Below are 23785 nucleotides of genomic sequence, written 5' to 3'. Positions count from 1 at the left end.
AGCGGGACCCAGTGTACCCACCGGCTGAAAAGCAGAATGTACACCTGCTACCAGAAGATGAAGATTATTTCCCCAGCTCTGCCTGGTCTTCCTGCCTCCTGATCAAATCATTTTCCTCTTGGTCAATCTGGGCCGTCATGCTAGTTTCACTTCCTCCCTGTTCCAAAGAGTACACCCCACTTTAAACAGAAAACTGCTGATGGACCTCATCTTCAGAGAAGAAGGCAATTGTGGCATTCATATTGACCCAGACAAAGAGATGCAACCTGGCTTTGTGACTTTCCTGCTCATGACCTTGAGACTCTCACATTCTTCATTCTCCAGTTATTTCCTTGGTACAATAGGGATTCAAATTATTTCCCTAATTCATTGGGGGGCGATTAGGATCTAGTTATTCACCATGAAAGAACATGCTCGTAAAGGACCATACCAGCAGACACACCGGTCATCACAGAATAAACAGAACACCTTTAGAGAGGGCCGGGGAGGGGCAATCTGGTCTGTCTGCTAGGGCAGGCTGAGGTCAAAATCATTTTTTTGACTTGAATAATGCAGTGAACCTGCTTATTTATTTATTTATTTATTCAAGAGTGAGAGCTCGCATGAGAGAGAGCATGACTAGGGAGGTGAGGGGTAGAGGGAGAAGGAGAAGCAGGCTCCCCACTGAGCAGGGAGCCCAATGTGAGGCTCGATCACAGGACCCCAAGATCATGACCTGAGCTGAAAGCAGAGGCTTAACCCACTGAGCCACCCAGGCGGTTAGACCGCAAGCACTGACTTCAGTGACTCTTACTATAATGTGTTTGATACATGATGAAACATAAAACTAGTTTTTGATTTCTAATCCTTTTTCATTTTTTTTTTTCTAATTTGTCATAGAGAGAGAGAGAGAGTGAGCACAGGCAGGCAGAGGGGCAGGTAGAGGTAAATGGAGAAGCAGCTCCCCGCCAAGCAAGGAGCCCAATATGGGACTCGATCCCAGGACACCGGGATCATGACCTGAGCCGAAAGCAGCCCCCCAACCAACCGAGCCACCCAGGCGTCCCTCTTATCCTTCTTATGTAATGTATAGTGAGAGCATCTTTTAAAGAAGCCCGTGTCTAATGGCATCGAGGTGCGGTGAGTTGCGTGGAGCGAAGGCCTGAGGAAGAGAGTGGAGGCGGGGACCCACCTTTTGAAAAAGATCCTCCAACTTTGTCCTGCCTTTTCTTTCTCGCATGGAGAGTATAACTGGCTGTATTCAGATCAACACGACTATGGTGGGCTACTTGGTGCCCTTCCCCCCAAATCCATATCTCAAAGTCCTACCCTGTACCATGAGAGAGAATGGGGCTGTATTTGGAAACGGGGCCATTAAAGAGGGGATTAATGTAAAATGAGGCCATTCGTGTGGGCTCTAGCCCAGTGTGACTGGGGACTTCATAGAAGAGCAGCACAGAGAGGGAGAGAGTGAGGAGTTGGAGGGATGACCTCGTGAGGACAGAAGGCAGCCATCTGCAAGCCAAGGAGAGAAGCTGCCAGAGAAACCAAACCTGCCAACACCTTGATCTTGGACTTCCAGCCTCCAGAGCTGTGGAAAGACACTCCTGCTCTTTAAGCCCTTAGTCCGGGGTATTCCATTATAGTAGCCTGAGCCGACACATACGATGACATAAAGTTCATGATTTCTTTCAAAAGCCTTGCTTCTTGAGAAGAATACTGTGAGGCAGAAGCTGTTGTTGTAAATAGGTACGATTTGCATATGTGACTATGACTAACCTCCCATGGACACAGGGTGGGGGTTGGGGGCTGCTGGCAGCAGGGGTGGGGGACGTTTTGCTTATTTCTATCCAGTGATGACTGTCTAATGGCTACCAGGCCTGAGTGGCCATGCAGGGCCAAACAGATGGCGTTTAAGAAGTTTCTGGCTGGTGTGGGCCAGGCCCACAGTCTGTATTCATACGACCCAGTACTCCAGAGCTATTCAAACGGGCCAAGCATGGCCACCAGGCACAACGGGGCTGATCTCACAAACAGAACGAGAGAAAATGCAAGTCACGGAAGAGTACGTGTGGAATTCATACAGAACTCACACACGGGTGACTCAACTCTGCCATCCTGGGACAGATACTTACTTAGGTCATAAAACCAAAAAGAAAAGCAAGAAAATGACTTTCACAGAAGTGAGAGGAGTGATGATCTGGACTGGGGAAGGGAGGTGGCGTTGTCGGGGGGCAGGGGACGCAGAGCAGTCGGGGGGACAGGGGACACAGAACACGTGCAAGGCCCCATTTCTTGGCCTGCGTGGGGCTCTCACGCAGCACTCTCAAAACCGCTCTCAAAAAGCGGTTTGCTTTCTAACTGGTCATTAAAATGTACAGATTTTAAAAATGTTTTGTTTTTATGTAAATGACATTACCAAAAAAAAATAAATAAATAAAAAACCAGAAAGAAAGCTGAAGCAAATAGGACTAAACATTAATTGTTCTCAATCCAGCCCTGGCAGGTCTATGTTACATCATTAATTATGCTTCTCTGTAATTTGGGTTTGGGTGGGGTTTTTTCCCCTCATATTATCATGCTGAGTGAAAGAAGCCAGGCAAAAAAGAGCACATACATTATATACACTTGCATGATGTTCAAGAAAATGCGAAGTCATCGTTAGTGACAGAAAGCAGCCCAGGGACTGCTGGTGGGGAGGAGGTGGCAGGGCAGGGGCACGAGGGGAGGAAATGAGGAACGTTTTGGGGGGTGATGGATATGTGATGCTGATTGTGGCAATGATTTCATGGGTAGATACTTGGGTCAAAATGTATCAAATTATACCCTTTAAATATGGACAGTTTAGTCTATGTCAATTACACACCAAGAAAGCAGTTTTCAAAATATTCTTTCTTGTGCCTTTTCATATGTTTTACATAGTCTTCAATATACATATATTGTTTTGGAATGAGGGAGCCTGGAATAAAGAACTGGGGTGTCGGTTCCCAGACCACTGTATGTACCTTTGGGTCACTCACAGGCGTGGATACTGTCAATGTATTTTTGTCCTGCCTTGGATGTTAAAAAGCCCTCTGCTCTTCCCTCTTCCCTCTTCCTTCCCCTCTTTCTCTGTCCCCACTGCCTCTCTCCTTTCCCCTTGACTCCTTTTCTCTTTGGCTCTCACTCTTGCTATCTCAGAAAACCCCTTTCTTGGGGCGCCTGGGTGGCTCAGTGGGTTGAACCCTGGCTCTTGGTTTTGGCTCAGGTTCTGATCTCAGGATCCTAGAATCGAGCCCCACGTCAGGCTCTGACCTGAGCATGGAGTCTGCTTAGGATTCTCTCTCTCTTCCTCGCCCTCTGCCCCTCCCCCTCTCACTCTCATAAATAAACAAACAAACAAAATCTTTAAAAAAAAAAAAAACAAACCTTTCTTCAGCTGAACCCACAGCTTTAGGAGACATAGTGACACTCAGACAATCCTTGGGCAGCACAACAGGAATCAAAAAAAAAAAAACAAAAAAAAACCGTAACTTCTTCTGTTCAAAGCAGGATGGTCAGTTTCAAATCCTGGTTGGGAGGCTGGGGATAAAGAAATAAATAAATCTTTCCCCTGGCCCTTCCATTTTCAGAGACTTTAATGGAGACAGCAGATGAAAGTGCCAACCATTGTTAGTACCCCATTCCCTCCCTTCAGCAGTGTGATGGCCTCTTAGTTTTAAGGCAATGAGTCATTGGCTATGCAAAGGGAGGCCCAGAACACAGTCAGGGGTTGTGGCAGCCATTGCTGGTTTGCCTACCCAAAGTTTATTCCTCTCTTCTTACTTACACAGGGCCCTGATTTTGTTGAAGGTAGCAAAGTGCCTGGCTGAAAAGTTAGATTTCCCAGCCTCCCTTCCAGAGAAGAGTGGTCATATGACTACCTTCTGGTCAATGGTATAAAGGAAGAAACTAGATAAGATTTCTGGAAATTCTTCCTGAAAATGGGACTATATGGGTAGGTTCTTTGTTGGTCTTCCATCTTTTTCTGCCTGAAACATGGTTGTAATGACTGGTGTGGCAGCAGCCATTTTGTAGTCCTGAGGTGAGCTTGATTGAAGAGCGTTGGCTAGTGCTAAGGATAGCAAAACAGAAAAACAAGAGTTTAGGACATTGATGAGATTATGGCACCAGCCCTAGGATGCCTATCTCCAAAGTCCTTTCACAAAGGAGAAAAACCTAAATCATATTTAAGACATTGTTTTACAGGTCATTGTTAAGGCAAAACATAATTCCTCAATGATAGAGAATAGATGAGCTAAGTAATTCTGTGTTTTGAAGTGAGAGACAGGTAACTTCTGGGGTGAACCTTAAAGAAGTGTGTTCTAACAAGGGAAAACAAGCAACACAATGATGCAAAACTCTCTTGTTTTCTTGAGTCTTCTAGAAAGTCTGCAATGCATGTGTAGGTGCTTTTTGTGCCCATGAGGGGAAATCCAGAAAAGAGGGTTGTGGTTCCTCATCAAATGGGCCCAAGGCAGGGGCAACACCTGGGTGATAGCAAGTTGATCCACCAGTTGGATTAACTCAACATAAACAGAATCTCCAGCTAGAGGATGGGGAACTTTATCATCACTAAAGAAGCTCCTCTCACTATACCTGGGGTGAGTTCTAAACCAGTACCATTTGGTTTAGATACAACAGATACCGCAGTTAGGAGGAGGGCTGGGGAGGTAGGGGGGAAAACTCCATTTTATACATGAGGGAACTGAGGACCAGAGAGGTAGAGTGACAGATGGTTTGAAGGCCAGCTGTTTTAATTCAGGGCTTGTCTGTTTTTTATTCCCCCACAGCTAACGCTGGGATTCAAGAGAGGAAGGCAAGGCAACAGCCATGGAAGCACCAGTTGGACCCCAAAAATCCTGGTGGTCAGTGCTGACAAACATTGCAGTCGGACGCCCTTATCGTAAACATGGTTATGTGTGCGTGTGTCCTCCCTCCAGTGCGGGTGTGCACCTGAAAGCCAGACACATACACGTGTAGTAAGGGATTCCTGCTATGGTAGAAAGAGCGCTATGTTTGAATGTGTACAATCAAGGCTAGAATCCCAGCCCTGTGCTCACTACCAATGTGATGGTGGGCAAATCCTTTAATGTCTCTGGGCCTCAATGTTTTCATCTGTAACAGGAAGGATTGGCCAAATTAAGTTCTAAGAGCCAATCCAAACCTTCTAGAAGCCTATATAACATATGTCATTAAAATATGATTACATCAATTGAGCATGAAATGAGAATAAATTTAGCTTTATGTAAACACAGAAATGTGACTCCGCTGCTGTACAAATCATAAGTCTTGGGAGAACAGTATAGATCTACAATGAGTACATTAATGGAGCCATGAATGAGTAGTTGTTCCTTCTATACCGTGCTATCCTTGAGTCACTTCCTTGTCGCCTTGGTGCGTGCGACAGCACATTTCTAATTCCTCACTCCTAGGTATATAGGTACATTTACATTAGAAAATCTGCCTTAAACGGTGAAAATCATTTCCTTTAAATAAAAATTAAATAGACACAATGGGGACTTAAAATACATTCTGGTACTGTCACAATTGCACAAGAGCGTGTGACATGAAGCTGGTAATGTTGGATGTGGAAGGATTTTATTAGACAAATCGGGTAGCTTATATTAAACACCCCAGTGACTTCTCTTCATAAATGCAGCCAAGCGGCCCCGGAGTAAGAGCCGGGGCCCCTCGTGAACTCTACACTCTTTACTCTGACATTTAACGAGCATGAATAACCAGGCATAAGACGGTATCATTTATGAGTGCTCCTGAACCCAATGAAAGGGTGATTTCAAAGATTCTTTGAGGATCTTTAAGGCCTTGTCTATAAAATGTGCCTGGATTAGCTGGGCTCCTCCTCAGCCCCAGTCTCATCTTCAGCTGACCTAGAGTCCCAGGAACCAGGGAAGGGGAGAGTCGGGAGTCTGGAACCCTCACCTAAGACTACATTATGGAATTATCTGCTCGATTATCCTCCAATCATTCAGTCCTCCAGCAGCAGTTGAATAGGGAAAGGCATCCTGTTCCCTGCAGTTGGAAAGTGTAAGCTCATCAGACCTGTAAATGGAGCTCCTACTTGGCATCTACAGAATGGCCCAAAGAAGGCAGGGATTCCCGAAGAGCAGTGAGCTCCCCATTGCAGGAAGCATCCAAGCAGAGACCGAGCAGATGACTTCAGATTCAAACTGGAGACTGGAATTGGAATTTTCTTTTCAGTACTAAAAGATGGGGATTCTACAACCTCCAGGACCAAATGTTACTCACTGTGAATACTCATTGTGACTACTTGTCGTTGAAGGCTTCTTACGAGCCAGGCACTGTGCTGAATGCCTGAGTTGAATTCTTTCATTTGCCCTCACACAATGGAAACACAGGTCTTTCTTTATCCCTTTCACACGGTATGATGTCTGAATATCTGCAGTCGAGGGAACCGAGGCTCCGGGTAGCGGAGCATGGAGATCGCACAGCTCCTAGGGGCCAGGCTGGGTCGGGTCTCAGACCCGGGCAGGGAAGAAGGGGCAGCAACTGAATCATACAGGAAGCTCGCGGCAGCCCCACCTGGAATCCTCCCCCCTCCCCTAGCAACTGTTTTTTTGAGGTTTGCCCACAAAGACAGAAGACACTGAGGGCTGGCAAAAACAGAATTTGAGGGCCGGGTAGGTCTCTTCAAGGTCAGGGTCGTGTACTGAGACCATGAGGGAACAGTGGGAGCATGGGGCATGGAGGCTTTGTGTCCTGAGAGCGACACTCCAGGGAAGGGAAATTCTAGCCCGCAGTGTTTCTGTTCCCTTGAGCTACAGCCTTAGTTCCTCTGAGAGACCCCGACTGGGCAGGATGTTTGAGGCCCGAGCTAGCCCCTGCTGCCATTCCTCACCCTCCTGACAGAGAGCCCTCATTTCTCAAGGCTGGACTGCCTCTTCTGGAGCCTTCGCGCCACCCGCTCCCAGCCTGAGCCCTTGAGGAGCCTGGGGCTCTCAGGCTCCTCTCAGATCCTGAGATTAGAGTCAGTAGAAAGTGGAAGAAAAATCTATGAGACTTCGCTTTCTCTGTCTCTCTCTCTCTCTCAAAAGGCAGCCCCCAGCAGTGTTTGTTCTCAGAGAGGCCCCCGAGAAGAAGGACGGTCACTTCCCTTTCTCTGGGAGATAATTGAAGAGAAGTAAGAAAGTACCTGTGTTTGAAGGCGAAATGATGACAATTAATCTCTAAGCAGAGGGCCTCACCGTTAAATTCTTTGGAGAAACAATTGTGGGAGTTTAATGACAATCAAGAGAGTGAAATTGAATTAAGAGAAGTAGTAATTAAATCAGGAAAGAAGTTTTTGCAAAGGGGATGGTAGAGGAAATTAAAACCAGTAATGCTGAAAAATGTGGTAGGCAGAGCACGGGGGCGGGGGGCTTGGTGGAGAAGAGGAAGGAGCAGACGCGGCCCAGCGGGTCGGGAGGGCTAGTGTCTGGCACCAGGAAAAGGAATTTGGAACTTGTTCTCCTTGGGAGGCCAGGTATGTGACTCTTCCAATTCGGGGCTAACTATGCCCACCTCCTAAAAGGGACAAGCTCTCCTGTAGGACAACAGAAGTCTCCAGTCAGATAGAGTAGAAAATAGCAGTAGATTCGAAGTAAGGTGACCCACAGTCCAGGTTTGCCCCAGACCCAGAATGATTTTTTTAGTAACTTTCCTGGGATTATTGCTTCTTTGCACACGCGAGCCCAGGAGTCTGAGCTGTGTAGACCAGAAGAGAGCAAGGGGAGGGTGGAACGGAAGAAGGGTAGAGAGGAAGAAGCAAAGAAGAAGGGGGAGAGAGGGAAGGAAGGAGGAAAAGAGAAGGAGCAGTGAACTGGGTCGGGCTCTCAAGCCTGTAGCAGGGTCAGAGCTTGGTGAGAATACCTCACTGCTCACCTAAATTTAATTTGGATTTATGACAAAGGCCACCAATAGGCGAGGCAAAGGATGCCCAGGGCAATAGCGCCCATGTTTCCCAGTTCCCTGGTGTGTGTCACAGAGGTGTCCCCCCCACACACCAGCTCCCGCAGCTCTCCGTCAGGGAGGCTCCCTGCCAGTGACACCTGAGGGATGGACCAGGGGTTGCCACACCAGTATCTGATGGCCCACCCAGCCAGGATCATCACACGCTTGCCCCTTTCATTCTGTTCTGCCTCCTGGAGCCGACGGCAGGTTCCAGCTCAAGGAGCCTGTGGCAGTAGGTCCCAGACCTAGAGTTACAAGCTGGGCGGTTGGACCTTCTGTTTCCTAGTGTGTAAAATAGGGCAAATAGTCAATTCATTCACTTGTTGATTCAATAAGAAACCTCCATCTCTGAAATTATTGAAAAGAAGTACTTGTTGGGTACCTGGGTGGCTCAGTCAGTTAAGCATCTGCCTTCGGCTCAGGTCATGATCCCAGGGTCCTGGGATTGAACACTGGGCTCCCTGGTCTGCGGGGAGTCTGCTTCTCTATCTTCCTCTGCCCTGATCTCCCTCTCTCACGTGCTCTCTCAAATAAATAAAATCTTAAAAAAAAAAAAAGAAAAGAAAAGCAGCACTTGTTAACCATTAGCTAATTAACAAGGCACTCTTGTATCTTCTCTCTCACTTATCCTTTTTGGTGGGAATCCTCACACCATGGGCAGTGACACAAAAGACAAACGAGAGGAGAACAGAGCAAGAAAGGGGGCCAACCACGATCTCCCAACGGGTAAACCGCAGGCCCGGCGCGTGAACCCAGGTCAGCACACCTCCACGTCTGGAAGATGGGGCAGGAAGCACACTAACTTTGGATGACTGAGTAGTGGCCCCAGAGTCCAACAGACTTACTTGGTCCTGGCCTGAGCCCTCCTCCTGCAGCATTTGAAGTGAGGGGTGACATAGCACTTTGCAGGAATCAAGAGCAGGACACTGTGCCCAGAAAAACTCCATATAGTGTACGGGATTTTCTGTTGAATAAAGCCAGCTCTGTAGACATTTTCCTCCATTTTAGCTTGATGCCAACACTTGTAACATTTCAGAATGCCTTTTTCAATTCTTTCTATGACATCAGCCCCTGGAAGAAATACTGGAGTCTAGACCAAGCCAGGTGTGGAAACAAAAGCTCTGGCAGGATCCCCCTCTCCCAGGAACAGAGCTCACACCCAGTTTTACTGGAATGTGTTCAGGCTACTAGTGGACGCAGGGGCCCTAGTCTTTCCGTCCCTCACTAGTCTCAGGGACTCTTGGGGTCTTTCCCCAATGATTTAAAAGGCTCCACCCACACTGCAGTTGTAATTCATCTTCCCAGTTCTAATCTCTCAGCACTTCTGCTTAGCAGGTGCTGGCTCTCGTAGCCACTCAGAAGGGGCTAGAATGAGAGCCCACGGCAAAGGGGGTTTGAGAATTCTCTGGGCCAAGGTAGACAATGCAAGTAAAGATTTAATTTGTTAGGCTTTCAGAATTGTTATGAATGGCATATGGTCACCTAGGACTCAAGAAGGAACACTCTAGAAATCTCTAAAAGAAAGGAAGACAAAAGGTGGTATATACATACAATGGAACATCATTCAGCCTTCAAAAGACTGACCTCACAGGCTGAGGAAGGGGAGCTCCTACACACACTACAACTTGGATGAATCTTGAGGACATGATGCTAAGTAGGATAAGCCAGTGACAAAAGGGCAAAATGAGTCTACTCATACAAGGCACTGAGAGTCAAATTCAGAGACAGAAATTCTAAGGGTGGTTTGCCAGAGGCTAAGGGGAGATGTGCGGGAGAGGGGAGTTGTTATTTGGCAGGTTTCGAGTTTAGGTTTTGCGAGATGAGAGTTCTGGAGATGGCAGGTGGTGACGGCTTCACAACACGCCACGTGCTCAGTACCCTTGACCTGCGCGCTTAAGGACGGCGAATACGGCGCATTTTGTGGTATGTGTATTTTAGCCCAGTTTTTCAAACTGAGAAAGAAGAGAAAGGAACAGCTTGAACACTGAGATTCTCAGCTACGGGATTAGCATTGTACCATCAGAGCCAAAAGCAGCTACGTAACATAATAGATGTTGTACAATTTTATACCCAACCACCAATTTTCTTTCTGCTGAATGAAGCATCTCCCTGCTCACCACTGAAAACTAGCATTTCCCTATCAATTGCCAGCTCCCAAAGCCCCATGACTTTTGGCTGTCAGTCCACTGGAGACCACTATGAGGCACACGGGGCTAACAGCCAGCATCTTGCAGGGAAGAGAACATACCCCCAAGAGCAAACAGCTCCTCCAAGTGGCTTCGGCATCTCCCCCAGAGAAAAAGACACCCCTCTAGACAGAGGAAGAGATTTCGTTTGCAAATTAAATACCTAACTTTTAGCTGTTACTGGAACCATCAACCTGAGTATCGGGGGAAAAAAAAAAAAATCCCATTAAATCTTTAATTTCTTGCAAGGGAAACTGACTCTTTCCCCTGAATTTCAAAACGAAGACAGCTGCTGTCTTTTCGTGCGATGAGCAGTGCCCAGGATCCAAGGGAGCCAGTTTTTCATTTTCCCCCAATAATCTGCCATTTATTTGGATTTACAAGTGCATGCTTGCCCATATACTGCCTTAGGAAATCTGTTTAAAAGACACATACTTCTCATCATTTAAACCTAAAATTACCCCGCAGCCAGGACTCAAGAAATACACTAACGAAGCTGTTTAACTGTTCAATGAAGTTTTCCTTAAACGGACCTGAGAGATTTTTTAAATTCTCTATTTTTCAACTAATACACCTCTACATTTTGTGATCTGCACAACAATCAGGGCATTTCATATGGATCTCTCTTTAGAAATCATGGCTCAGGGTCCTGGGCTCCTGGAGCATGCACACTGAGCTACACTGGGTGTTTCCTAGGGTCGACGAGAAACTGAATGCTTATCCCCAGAAAGGCTACATAAGCTAAGTGAAACCTTAAAATTTTATTTTGGATTGGAATTATAACAACTCAGTTCAGAAGTGCTGGTATCTCACTCTGATTATGAAGGTCCCTTAATTATTGTCCCTGATTATTACAAATGAAAATTTTCCAAATGAAGACAAAATTTTATTTGATAAATCCAATTTACCAAATAAATTCTTTCAGAACAGTTTTAGCGACTAGTGAGAAATCAATGGAAATCTCTGGTCTGCGCTCACAGAATTAAGAACTGAGAGAGACAAGAGGCAAAAATATTATCTACAGTTTCAGAGACAAAGAACAGAATGAACAAACATTTTATCCAAGATATCTGGTTTATGATCCCTATGTCTTCTTCCCTGGGTACCAGCTGCCTCTGAACACAGATCTTCCTGATGGAGTCACAGGCACACGCTTTAATAATCACAAACACACAAAATTACAATCACCGGGACGTGGAAGAAAGTAAACCATGGCCAATTACAGGATCTTGGATTTGAGTGACTACATGGTCAAATAAGGAACTGTTAATCCAACAAAGAAAACAATCTCCCCCTAGTGTTTTCTCCATACTTACTCACAAATCTAAAGGCAGAGAGACTACCGGCTCTAGCAGTCAGATATCAGTCATGAGACTTGGTATAAATCAATTAAAAAGTTTATTAGTCATAGAAAAAAATTGATTCCTTAAAGTCAATTCTTGTTAAGTTCCCTGTAAAACAATAAGCTTACAGAATATTTCTCTCTCACAAACAGAAAATCACTATGCTTTTGGTCCAAGATACGTTGGGTTTTTTTCCTTCTTCTTCAGATGACAGACAGATGGATGCAGCCGAATCTATGAACGAGTGTACTTGCCCCAAATGTGCAACATAAATACAGAAGCGATGAACAGAAGACTCATAACCAATACTGGGACAGGGCCACTGGAAGGAAGAAGAGAAGGCACGCTTACTCTGAGTAATAATACATATTATAGCTGTAACGAGGGAATAAAGCAGGGGAAGTACCTAAGACTCATCCAAGAATATCTTTTACAACATTTAATACTATTCCTCAAATTATTATTATGGATATTTTGACAGTGCAGGGATGGCACTGTGATTACTTAGGAGGAATCCTTATCTCTTAGTAAAATGTATTAAAATATATACAAATAAAACGATTTGATGTCTTAGAGACACTAGTCTAATTTCAGTATTTCATATCTTTGATATTTTCCATAATAAAAAAATGAGAAAAATTTCCCAAACTCTTTAAGTGCCAATGACCCAATTACCAAACTATTATTTCAAATTAATATTTATAAAGGCAACCTTCACTGTCTAACTAAAATCTACTAGGCATACAAAGACACATACCACGTTGTAAATTACAAAGTGTTTTTACTTGATCAACAAACTCATGACCCAGGGAAAACAAGTATTAATCTCATTTTTTTTTTCAAAGATTTTTAAAATTTATTTGACAGAGAGAGAGAGATAGAGAGATCACAAATAGGCAGAGAAGCAGGCAGAGAGAGAGGAGGAAACAGGCTCCCTGCTGAGCAAGAAGCCTGAAGTGGGGCTTGATCCTGGGACCCTGAGATCATGACCCAAGCCAAAGGCAGCAGCTTAACCCACTGAGCAACCCAGGCAGCCCTTAATCTCATTTTATAACAAGGAAAATTGAGGCGCAGAGATGATCACTTGCCTAACACACAGCCAGAACAGAAAGGAAAGATCTGAACTTCGGTTTTCTGATTTGATATATATTGCTTGTCTCTCTCTTTTTTTTTATTTTAGATTTTATTTATGTATTTGAGCTAGAGCATGCACAATCGGGGAGGGGCAGGAGGAAACAGATTCCCCACTGAGTATGGTGCTTGTCTCTCTCTCTCTCCCTCTCTCTCTAAGGTTCCCAACTAGTTCCACGTATGAGTTTATTAAAGGAAGGAGACAGGTTTTACTCAACAGCCCTTCACTAAATCAAATGCTTCTCAAATTGAGAATTAGTACATGGGTTTCTTAAAGGGAGAAGCCCTTGACCTCACATAACCTGTGAATGGGACTCTGATGAAACGTTATGGGGCCCTCCTTTGTGACTCTTCCTGCCAATACTGGTTTTGGAGAATTCAAGACGTCATTTGACCTCCCAGATACAACTGGGGAGTGGACAACAGAAAAGACCCCAGAAATCTTTACAGCGAAGGCAGTGGAGTAACCCAATGGAGCAGTGGAGTAAGAGTCCACTAGTGGCCAAAAGACAATGCACAGAGATCAAAGTCCTTGCTACACTATTCTGTTCTTCCAAAACGTGTACAATTCTGGGAATAAACAAATTTAAAAGTACATGGGAAGTAATCTTCATGGAGTTACACTTAATCACTCCCTTCCTTTGGTGCATGCAACGTTAGAGCAACAGGAGACACAAAGCACAAAGCCGAGAGCACAGCTCCCAGAGAGCTGGAATTCGGGAACCAGCTCTGTCAACCATGAGCAGAGACTGTGGCCCTGTTACTTACCTTCTCTGGCCTCATTTTCCTCAACGGTAAAATGGGAATAATCCCAGTGCTTCTCCCACAGGGTTGCTGAGGTACTAAATAAGTTCATATGAACACAATGCAGGGTTATAGTAAGGTCCCAGGAGATGCTATTATTGGCCTGAAAAAATTTTTTCTCAACTCCTGGGAAGAACCAGAACAAGCTCCAAGATATGGATCTGTGGATACAAATTCCCAACTGTGTCTTTTCATCGAAAACATCTATCTCTTACTGATGATCAACTGTGGCTGATGACACTTCAAGGAACAGCTTCTATCCTGGGGGGACTCACACGGTAAGCAGCAGCAGGCCAGCCCGGCTGTTGGAGAGCACAGAGCCGAGAGCTAGCCCAGGCCAGACGCCCCAGAAGAGGTCTGACCGCCTGACTGAGAAGAGTATACAGCGAGTCCCCTGGAGACCCTGAAGGTCGAGGGAATTCACAATTTCTCTCTGAAATACTCACAAAGATTACCTCGAAACAAAGACCAAAGGGTTTTTCACGCCACCAACTCACTAACCCCAACCCCAGGAGCACTTTCCGAAACTCATTCCCATCCGACCACAACAGAACAGTAAAAAAATCACTCAGTAAGACCAGATCTCAGGGAAGCCTTCGTCAACTACCCTGATGATCCAAGCCACGCTATGAGTTAATGAAACTAATCCAAATAAATCTGATTTTGTCTCCTTCTGCCAGACAGCAGCAGCAGTACGGAAAGAGCATAGGACTGAACAGTCCGAAGACGCAGCTCCCGCCCCTGCGGGCTGTCTTCCACGTACAGGTAACAGCCTCTGTGAACCGAGCGGCTCTGCGAACAGGAGTGCGTCATTATGCCAATGCCTCAGGCACTGGGTTCAAGCAGGAAAGAGCTGTAAGCAGGGGTGTTCGGGAGCCTCGCGCAAAGAGACGTGTGGGACCAGCTCGGCCACGTGGTACCAGAAACCATGGACGGAAAGTGAGGCGAACGAGGCCTAGAGACTCTGGATGCCCATGTCCCGTCACCTAATAGCACTCCGGGACCAAAGAACTTAAGCCAGTGGTTATGTTCACCCTCCAGGGTCACCCACCACCCACCAAAGGCAAAGGGGGGGGGCAAAGAACTTTTGGTAACACAGCCTAATACAGACACTACCTTTAGGTTGTAATAACATCAGCTTGTGCCTCCAGGAGAGCTCTTAAAAATCACCCAGCTCCAATTCAAGTGGTTACTCCTATTTCTCAGGGTGGGACAAGAACAGCAAATGAGGAGCAATTTCATCTCATTAAGCAGTTTCCCCTCCAGTTCTCTCTGTTCTCGTCATTAATTCTGACACAGCTGCACGCAGGTTTTTCCCTTGCTTTCATCCAATCCATGGAGATGTTATTCCAGGTTCTGAACTAAATGACTGATAAGCAGACAAACCAAACTGAGCCCACCTGGCGCGAGTGAAGCTGTCGGGTACAGTACATCTCATGAGAGCAAACGCCACCAGTGGAAGACACCGCACTCCCCCACACATGTGTGACGCTCAGAAACACAAGGTCTGTTCCCCAACACTTACACCTTGAGCCCAGGTGAGTCTTCTGTGTAGAATCGCCACATGCCCCCAGTGCCTGCTGAGGTCGTGCGCCCCGTGCTCCTTGTTCCACAGCTAGCATTTTTTCTGGAAGAAAAGAAATAGTACAAAAAGGTTTTTCTCAGAAGCCCTTACTATAGTATTGAAACATACGCTCCCACTACGTTGTTAAAGAAACAAAAAAACAACACTTTCTTTGCTAGACCCGCTCCCCAAATTCTTGCTTTTACTTCATTAATCGTGATAACCACCAAGGACCTAGTACCTGCCATATGTTAATGAAGACAAGCACCCCAGAAAGTAGTCACCATTTCCAATGCATAAATGAAGAAAACGGGCTCATAAAAGGTTAGGTAAAGTGCCTGGGACCACACAGCCAGCAGGCAGCCAAGCTCGGCAGTGAACCCAGTTCTCACCCCAGAGCCCACCCACTTGCCCATACACATGGGCACCTCATTTGAACATTGAATTTCAGATTCTCTTCTCAAGTATTTTCGTGAAGTCAAGTAATAAACCCCTGCTTAAAAAGCCCTGAATCCATATAATCTGATTTTAAAATGACTACATTAAAATGTTTTTAAGTGACTGTATATACTACCAAAGAGAAAAAAACAATTAAGCTTTCATTGTCATCCAGGTCCTAAAATAGAGTGTACATTTTATAAAAAATTATTTTATAATCTGTTTTCACTATTTTTATATACTTGATTTTTTTTTATATATTTCACTATTTTGAATATATTCACTATTTTGATATACCATAGATCTTGGGTAGAAGTAGGGTGTAAAAAAGTGCAGAAAACACCCCAACCAGAACGTGTCCTCCTCACAGGGGATCCAGCTCTGTGAGATGAGCTGCGTGACACGGGCAGCCCAGGCTCACAGGAATAGCCCAATAGCGCTCGTGCCGTCCACCAGAGAACACAGGGAGAAACTAGAAGTGAAAACCCTATTACACCATCTCTTCTCACTGCCTTTCCAACTCTGGTCATAATCCCCACCTCCCCCTGCCATGGCCTTTACCCCAAAAACTAGTGCAGACTACATAGTGGGCCAGGAACTCATTAGTCCATGTGTATCACTGTTTCTATGAGATAACTGATGGAAAACAGTAAACATAATTGTACAGGGATTTACACAGCAATTCACACTTAGAAGAGCCTTCACACACAAGGCTATATATACATCATTTAAGCTGTGAGATAGGCACCTGAAATTTTCCTTCTTGGTCGTTAAAAGGAACTTGAGCTAGATGGTAAACCCATGTGGACATGATAAGTCATCAGCTGAGCCAGGACTAGGACCCGTGCACTTTCCCCTATTCCCATAGCCTTCCAACTGCAGTGCCTGTTCTCAAAGTCTCTGGAATTACATGAGCCCCAAAGAAATCAGTCTAGGCTCTTTAAGATCTCTTACACCTACTGGCACATGGGACATGCAAAGGATTTGATAACCAGGGTAACTGGAAATACCAAATGTACTCAGAATATCCCCCATTCCTCCACTGGAAAGCCAGGGAGAAGTTAACAGAGCCCACTTAATCATTTAAGCTTCTGTTAGGGGTCTATTTTACCCTTTCTTTTTGGCCACAGTGTAACTGCCTCCCTCTTCCTATACCCTATGGTTCTTTCAAAAATCCTAAGATTACAGGGTGGCTTGATTCCTTCATGTATTCATCCTTTATTCTGTCAAGTCTTACAGCTGGATACGGATGATGGGCCACTTCTGTCAAAATCTAATGGAGATAAATATGGAAACATGAATGCTATTCTAACCCCATGAACAAAATGCTTTGGCAGCAAAAGAGAAAACTCACAGCTGCTGCTGCTTTCCAAGTCAGGGAAGGCCTCAAGAACCCCTGAGCTTAGTCTAGCAGAATAAACAGAAGTGGGGGGAGGGGTCACCTAGTGAGTTCAGCAGTAATAAGCTCACTGTTGCTCGATCAGCAGAGAGGAGGAGAGGCAGTTGGGCTCAAGTAACACCAAGAACATTGGTATCCACCCTTTTTTTCAAGTTCAGCAACAAGAAAATGAGATAGGAACTAAGAAGATATGTGACAGAATCAGAGGGGAGGGCAGACTGGAGTGGAAATGACCTGGAGAAAAGACTTAGGTAGGAAATGCAAACACCCAGATGAGAGAAGTTGGGCTAAACTGGAAGAATGGACATGAAAAAGGATATCCATTGATGAGAAGTTGTTCCTGTGCCATTCGGTCCTGCAAATGACTAAACGACAGGGCACAGGAAAAGCGCACAAGGACCCTGAAGTTTAGGCCTTGGGGAAATGAATGCATAGTAGTAGTGCTGGATGGAAGTAAGAGAGATAAAACTGGGGCAGAAGCTAGAATGAAAAGAGACCGAGTTTTGCATGGGACAAGTGACAGTGTGTGATGGGACCTGCAGATCAAAACGTGACTGCAAAGCTTAGATCGAGACACACGAGTGGAATGACATCAGTTTTCTCAAAGTTGTCTCTGAGACAACAAACTCCAGTTTGTTGGCTTTCCTCTTACAAGGATGCCCCAAGGTGCCCCAAACTGAGTAATTACAAGAAAATACTGACGCTTTCTCAAGACACACAGCACCTACGGCCACGTCGCCTGAGGTTCGGTGTGCCCTTGTGACTCTTTTCATCCCGGGGTCTCCTCCTCCGGACCAGCGAGTTCTTGGGCCCCATCTCTCCGAGCCCACAGCCAGAGGGTCGCGGGGGTCCTTACCTCTGCCGGACCGTGGATCCGGCCGCCCGGGCGGCCACTGCTTTGCTGGGAGAACGCCCCGACGAGCCCACATTAGTGCCACTGGGGGTCGGACCAGGCTACAGAGAGAGACAAGTGGACAAGCTGGTGAGCGCCCCGCCACGCGCCCCCGACCCCCCGGCCCTGACGACCGAGACCAGCACCTGCAGGGGAGGCTGGGGAAAGCAAGAGTGCTACAAGCGGAGGGCCAGGCGGAAGGCCAGTGACAGGGCGAAGAGGAGAAGCGGGATCAAGGAGGGAAGGCTGCAGAGAAGTAAGTAGGGAAGCCGCCGTACCATGCTGGAGACTGAAAGGCGCTGGACGCTGAAACTGACGTCCAAGAAGCGGTCAGGGAACTCCTCAAAGGACCGGCGTCTGGAGGGGCTGGCTCAGGCCCCGCCCCCAGGCCCCTCGCAGGGTCCTCGCCGGCTCCAGGGACGCCTGAGTTGTCCCACCATATGCCTGTACAAATTTTGTTACAGGCGACGTGGTCAACCGCTGTGTGGGAAGTACAGACCTTCCGCCTCCTTCCGTGGAATCGCAGCGTCCTTCATAGAGTCTAATCCCTACCAAAGGGCGGATATACCCACGGTCAGACGGGAAATTTCTTCTGGCAGACACAGGGCGCCCGCAGCTTTGCGCTGATGTGGCCCAACAGAAGCCAGCGCCGCGAGGCGTGGTCGGCCCGGCAGAGGCCCGCTGGGAACCGGGAAGGAGCATGCGCGGAAGCTCGGTAGAGCGCGGGGCGGTGGCGGGGCTTCTCGACCATGGCGGAGAGGCTGGGTGAAGACGAGGATCCTGGTCCCAACCCGTCGGTGCTGTTCCTGCACCCGGACCTGGGCGTGGGCGGCGCCGAGCGGCTGGTGCTAGACGCAGCGCTGGCCCTGCAGGCGCGCGGATGTAGCGTCAAGGTCTGGACGGCGCACTACGACCCCAGCCACAGCTTCGCGGACAGTCGCGAGCTGCAGGTGCGCTGCGCCGGGGACTGGCTCCCGCGCAGCCTGGGCTGGGGAGGCCGCGGGGCCGCGGTCTGCGCTTACGTGCGCATGATCTTTCTGGCGCTCTACGTGCTGTTCCTCGGCGATGAAGAGTTCGACGTGGTCGTGTGCGACCAGGTGAGGCGGCCACGAGTGCGGCCACGCCCGACCCTCGCCTCGCCTCCTTTTCCCGCTAGGGAGGGCGCCCTGTAGGGCCTCTCGCGAGCTTTCCCGGCCTGCGGCTCGGAGAGCTCGGAACCGATCTGGAGAGGAGAGAACTGGGCGTGAGACTGGTTCTCGGACTGTAGTGTGGACACATTAAAGTTGCACGTTGGTACAGGACCCCACCCCCAGAAGCTTTCATCCTGGAGTCCTGAGGTTGGGGCCCAGAAATCTGCATTTTCGCTTGGGATCTTCGGGCGATTCCGAAGTAGTTGGGTCTTGGGGCTGCTCTAAGAAACACAAGCATTAGTAGTCAACCCTGAGTCACCTTTACTGAGTAACTCGTAGGTCTTCCCCTCTTTGCATTAATTATGTTGACTCTACTTCCAGGCCACATGCATCCATCCCACTGTGTGTAGCTTTTGCAGACAGCCCACCTCGTCCGCAGTGTTGTGTTAAAAACACCAAGTGAAACATGTCATCCCCCGTTAAAGTTTTAACGTGGCTCCCTCTTCGTCTTGGGAGAAGTCAGGTTTTTTTACCTCCATGCATCCTTCCAGAAGTTGCCTTCAGCTACACTAGCAGATATATCTGTTCTCCGATGCATCTTATTTGTAATAGTGAGGACTATGACACACCTGCTGTTTGATGACTGACTTGCCCTTTTTTTCTTCAGAAATTCTATTTGGGACATTTTTATGTATCAATATTAGAGCTTCACTTCATGGTTCTCAGTGGTTGCTGGAAAATCTGCTCTTGTTTAAAAGTATCATAAATTATACATTCTCTGTTAAAGGACATCATTGTGGCCAGTTTTATGCAAATAGATCAGTATTGAAATGGACATCCTTGTACCTGTTTTTCTTCTTCTGTCTGCTTGTCCTTGGAATAAATTCCTAGAAATAGTGTCCGAGAGTTTAAATGTCAATAGCGGTTGCCAAATTTGCCTTTCAAAGAAGTTGTGTCATTTTGCTCTGGTGCACAGTGGATGTATAAACTGTTTTAATCTTTGCCAAACTGATAGGTGGAAATGGTTTCACATTTGTATTTGTGTGTTTATCATGCTTGAGTTAGTTTGGTCCTCCTTGCTTGTCCAGAAACTGTTCCCTTTTTTAAGAAATGTGGACATTTCTAGACATCCTGCATTTGTAGCCAGTCATTCAGCATGAGGCAGCTGAGACTAGAGAATAGAAAAAAAAAACCTGAACTTGGAAGTGGGAGACCTGGGTTTTGTACCAGATCTGCTACCTTCTAAGAAGCTTCAGATAAATCTGGCAGTATTCTTCAAGTGGTCAGAGAGGTAACCTAGAGATTAAGTAACCTGTAAAGATTACCCAACAAGAACATCTCTAGTAATGCCAGCATGTCGTTCATGCTTAGTAACAGTTATGGTTAACATTTACTGAGCGCATGCTGTGTGCTAAATTCTGGAGCATTTTACACATGCTGGTACATTTAGCAATCACAAGACAATCCAGGGGTTTTTTTAACTACAGTTGTCACCATGTTACAGAAGAGAAAACAGACAGAGAAGGAGGTAAGATTACTTGTTCAAGGTCACACAGCCAGCAGTCTTCATTCCAGAGCCTGCACTCCACTTTTTTTAGGAGGAGACACTTGCTAGAGCCGCCCTGTCCAGTAGCATAGCCTCTAGACTCCGTGGCTATTAAGCACTTGAAATGTGGCTAGTCTGAGCTAAGATGAGGTATAAGTGTAAATTACACATCTGGTTTTAAAGATTTATGTGGCAAAATTGAACGTAAAGTGTCCTGTTAACTTTTTTGATAATGATACATTTTGAAATGATAATATTTTAGATAAAATTTTTTTTAATTTCATCCTTAAAAAATATTGTCATACAGTTACTAGATTTTTATTTCCATTGAGCCATGCTGTCCTAGAGAAAACCATTGGACTTACAGCTTTAAATATTTAGCACACAGCCAGCAGATGGGTCCAAGCCTTCCATACACCAGGCGTTGTATTGGGTGAGAGTCCAGGAGGTCACAAAGCAGAATCAGGCATTGCCCGTGATGAGCCCACAGACCAACAGGCAGGGTGGGTGGACGTGCTTTTGACTCGGTTGAAGCTCAGCTGACCAGTCCATATCTGCTGTTGATTTTTGCTTTGGCTAGGTGTCTGCCTGCATCCCGGTGCTCAAGCTGGCCAGACGGCGCAAGAAAATCCTGTTTTATTGTCACTTCCCAGATCTGCTTCTCACCAGGAGAGATTCTTTTCTGAAACGCTTGTACAGGGCGCCGATTGACTGGGTAGAGGAATACACCACAGGCATGGCAGACTGCATCTTGGTCAATAGCCGGTTTACAGCTGCCGTTTTTAAGGAAACATTCAAGTCCCTGTCTCACATAGACCCCCATGTCCTCTACCCATCTCTGAATGTCACCAGCTTTGACTCCGCTGTTCCTGAGAAGCTCGATGACCTTGTCCCCAAGGGGAAGAAATACCTGTTCCTCTCCATCAACAGATATGAAAGGAAGAAAAATCTGACTTTGGCACTGGAAGCCCTAGAAGAACTGCGTGGAAGGTTGACATCCCAGGATTGGGACAAGGTTCATCTAATCATGGCCGGTGGTTATGACGAAAGAGTCCTGGAGAATGTGGAACACTATCAGGAATTGAAGGAAATGGTCCGACAGTCCAACCTTGGACAGTGTGTGACCTTCCTGCGGTCTTTCTCAGACACACAGAAAATCGCACTTCTCCACGGCTGTACCTGTGTGCTTTACACACCGAGCAATGAACACTTTGGCATCGTCCCTTTGGAGGCCATGTACATGCAGTGCCCAGTCATTGCTGTGAATTCGGGTGGGCCCCTGGAGTCCGTCGTCCACGGCGTCACAGGGTTTCTATGTGAACCTGACCCAGTGCGCTTCTCAGAAGCGATGGAAAAGTTCATCCATGAACCTTCCTTAAAAGCCACAATGGGACTGGCTGGGAGAGCCAGGGTGAAGGAAAAGTTCTCCTCTGCAGCTTTTACAGAACAGCTCTACCAGTATGTCACCAAACTGCTGGTATAATCCAACTTTTTTAAAGGCCTTTATGCTGTATTCGTTAGTATCATTTTTTACAGATTGTAGACTCACTTTTGAAACTGAAAAAGAAACCTAAAATCTATTGCAGAAGAGATTAAAAGAAAAATGCACTTGAATCTTGAATCTGAACCACTTCCCCATGCACCGCTCCTTTTCATCTACTTTTGAAGAAAAATGGAATATCTTTTATGCTGTAACTATTCCATGTCTTACCAGGGTTAAGATATAAAAATGGTACAATTCCACATTCATCAAAAGATTTCAATTATAATTCTCTAGATTATTGTTGCTTTGCCTGTAAGTTTTGAGTTATAGTGTGCCTTGGTACACTATAGTTTAACTGTATCATCATTAAAGTTGATTAATTTAGGTTCATAGCATAATGAGAACAGGATCGCTGTAGTTCCCAAAATCAGTGCATTCACTGTCCTGTGTTAGTAAATTTTTGCTAGTCATACCTTCTCCGGGACCCATAGCAAGGATGTTCTGTACTTTTTTACAAAGATGATTTATTATATTTTTGCACAGTGAGATGTGACAGTAAAATATGTTTGTCATAGGAAAAGAAAGCATACTAGATTTTGGCCTCTGTGATCTGGGATTGTTAAGAATGTGGACAGCCAAGCCTGAAGTCTGAAGCTAGAGTAAACAAGATGTTAAAGTAAGAGGATGTCCTCACTCACGGGTGTGCGTCTGATGTAAGTTTGGTTTCTTCATGTCATCTGAGTCATCGGCTTTGTTAGTGTTGGTGTTTGGTTAGGGAAGCTCCTACTAAGCGTAAGACAGAATTGCTTTGTGTCCTTCGAGTCCTGCGCCAGATGTCATGGCTATGGAGCTTTCCTTGATCCCCACCCCCTTCCTCCTCCCTCCTGCCAGCCTAAACGTGGTTTTCCTCTGCCATGGACCCTAGCCCTTTTGTGGCCCGGACCAGTCTTAGAGTTTCTTACTTACCTGTTGGCCTAAGTACGAATAAACGTAAAGCACTTTTCAACATATCTTCACTAAATTTTTTTTTAACTGTTTTTTTTTTTTAATTCCAGCCCAACATGGGGCTTGAACTCATGACCCCAAGGTCAAGAGTCTCATGTTCTACCAGCTGACCCAGTCAAGTACCCTAAAAGCTAAATTCATCTTTAGAAGAGCAACGATCACTAGCCAAAGGCTCCACATTGATCAATTCTGAGAGTATAGACGTGAGAGCCTAACAGCCTGTGTGACCTTGGATGAATTACGTCATTTCTCTGCCTCAGCTTTTTCATCTGCTGTAATATTCTACATTCGTCATAGAGCAGTTACGGCAGATTACCATAATGTATGTGAAGTACTTAAAACAGTACTTGGCACATAGTATGGGCTATATAAATGTTAGCTATTTTGTTACTTGGGTATATTGAAAAGCTGTAGAAATTCCACAGGGGTTCATGCTGCACTACTATATTGTTCTTTGGGTTGTTTTTTTGTTTTTTGTGTGTGGTTTTTTTTTTTTTTACGGAATAAAATTTCAGGTTGTAATTTATCACATTTGTATCAAAGAAGTATTTAATTAAATGAAATGACTGTACCAAAAAGATTTCTAAAACAAGAGTTAAATAAAGTGTTTTATGGAATGAAAAGTTGAGTTTGCTTTCCTTTGTCATCGTGAAAGCTTCCAGAGTCCAATCAAGTAGCTCATCCCCACGTGGAGGGTTTTGTATTTTGTGGCTTGGGTGCATGTGTTCCCCCAGGTTGCTGCAGCCTTTGCAAAAAGGCCTGGTGGTTCTGACCCCCCGGGTTTAGGACAGACTCCAGTCCATAAGTGGGGCCTGCCCATTCAGAGCCCTAAATCTTTTGCCTATTTGACCATTTTTAGGCAGATCCTTCCAAAATGGACACCAGGGGCTCATGGG

The 23785-nt window shown here is 46.0% G+C and overlaps 2 protein-coding genes across 2 annotated transcripts; one reads left to right on the top strand and one right to left on the bottom strand.

The window, feature by feature from the left end:
* Positions 1 to 11533: 11533 nt before the first annotated feature.
* SEC61B (SEC61 translocon subunit beta) lies at positions 11534 to 18389 on the bottom strand. Its single transcript, XM_082696765.1, has 4 exons — positions 18004 to 18389; positions 17690 to 17787; positions 14958 to 15059; positions 11534 to 11819 (listed from the first exon to the last, which is right to left on the bottom strand). The coding sequence occupies exons 1-4, from the start codon at positions 18004 to 18006 to the stop codon at positions 11732 to 11734; spliced, it is 291 nt and encodes a 96-aa protein (XP_082552891.1). The 5' UTR covers positions 18007 to 18389; the 3' UTR covers positions 11534 to 11731.
* Positions 18379 to 23512, top strand: ALG2 (ALG2 alpha-1,3/1,6-mannosyltransferase). The gene is made up of 2 exons (XM_082696764.1): positions 18379 to 18822; positions 20982 to 23512. The coding sequence occupies exons 1-2, from the start codon at positions 18475 to 18477 to the stop codon at positions 21882 to 21884; spliced, it is 1251 nt and encodes a 416-aa protein (XP_082552890.1). The 5' UTR covers positions 18379 to 18474; the 3' UTR covers positions 21885 to 23512.
* Positions 23513 to 23785: the final 273 nt, after the last annotated feature.

Source organism: Mustela nivalis, assembly GCF_964662115.1.
Source record: "Mustela nivalis genome assembly, chromosome: 13".
Taxonomy (NCBI): Eukaryota; Metazoa; Chordata; class Mammalia; order Carnivora; family Mustelidae; genus Mustela; species Mustela nivalis.
Note: the sequence above shows the minus strand (reverse complement) of the source record. Positions and strands in the feature narration are given on the sequence as shown.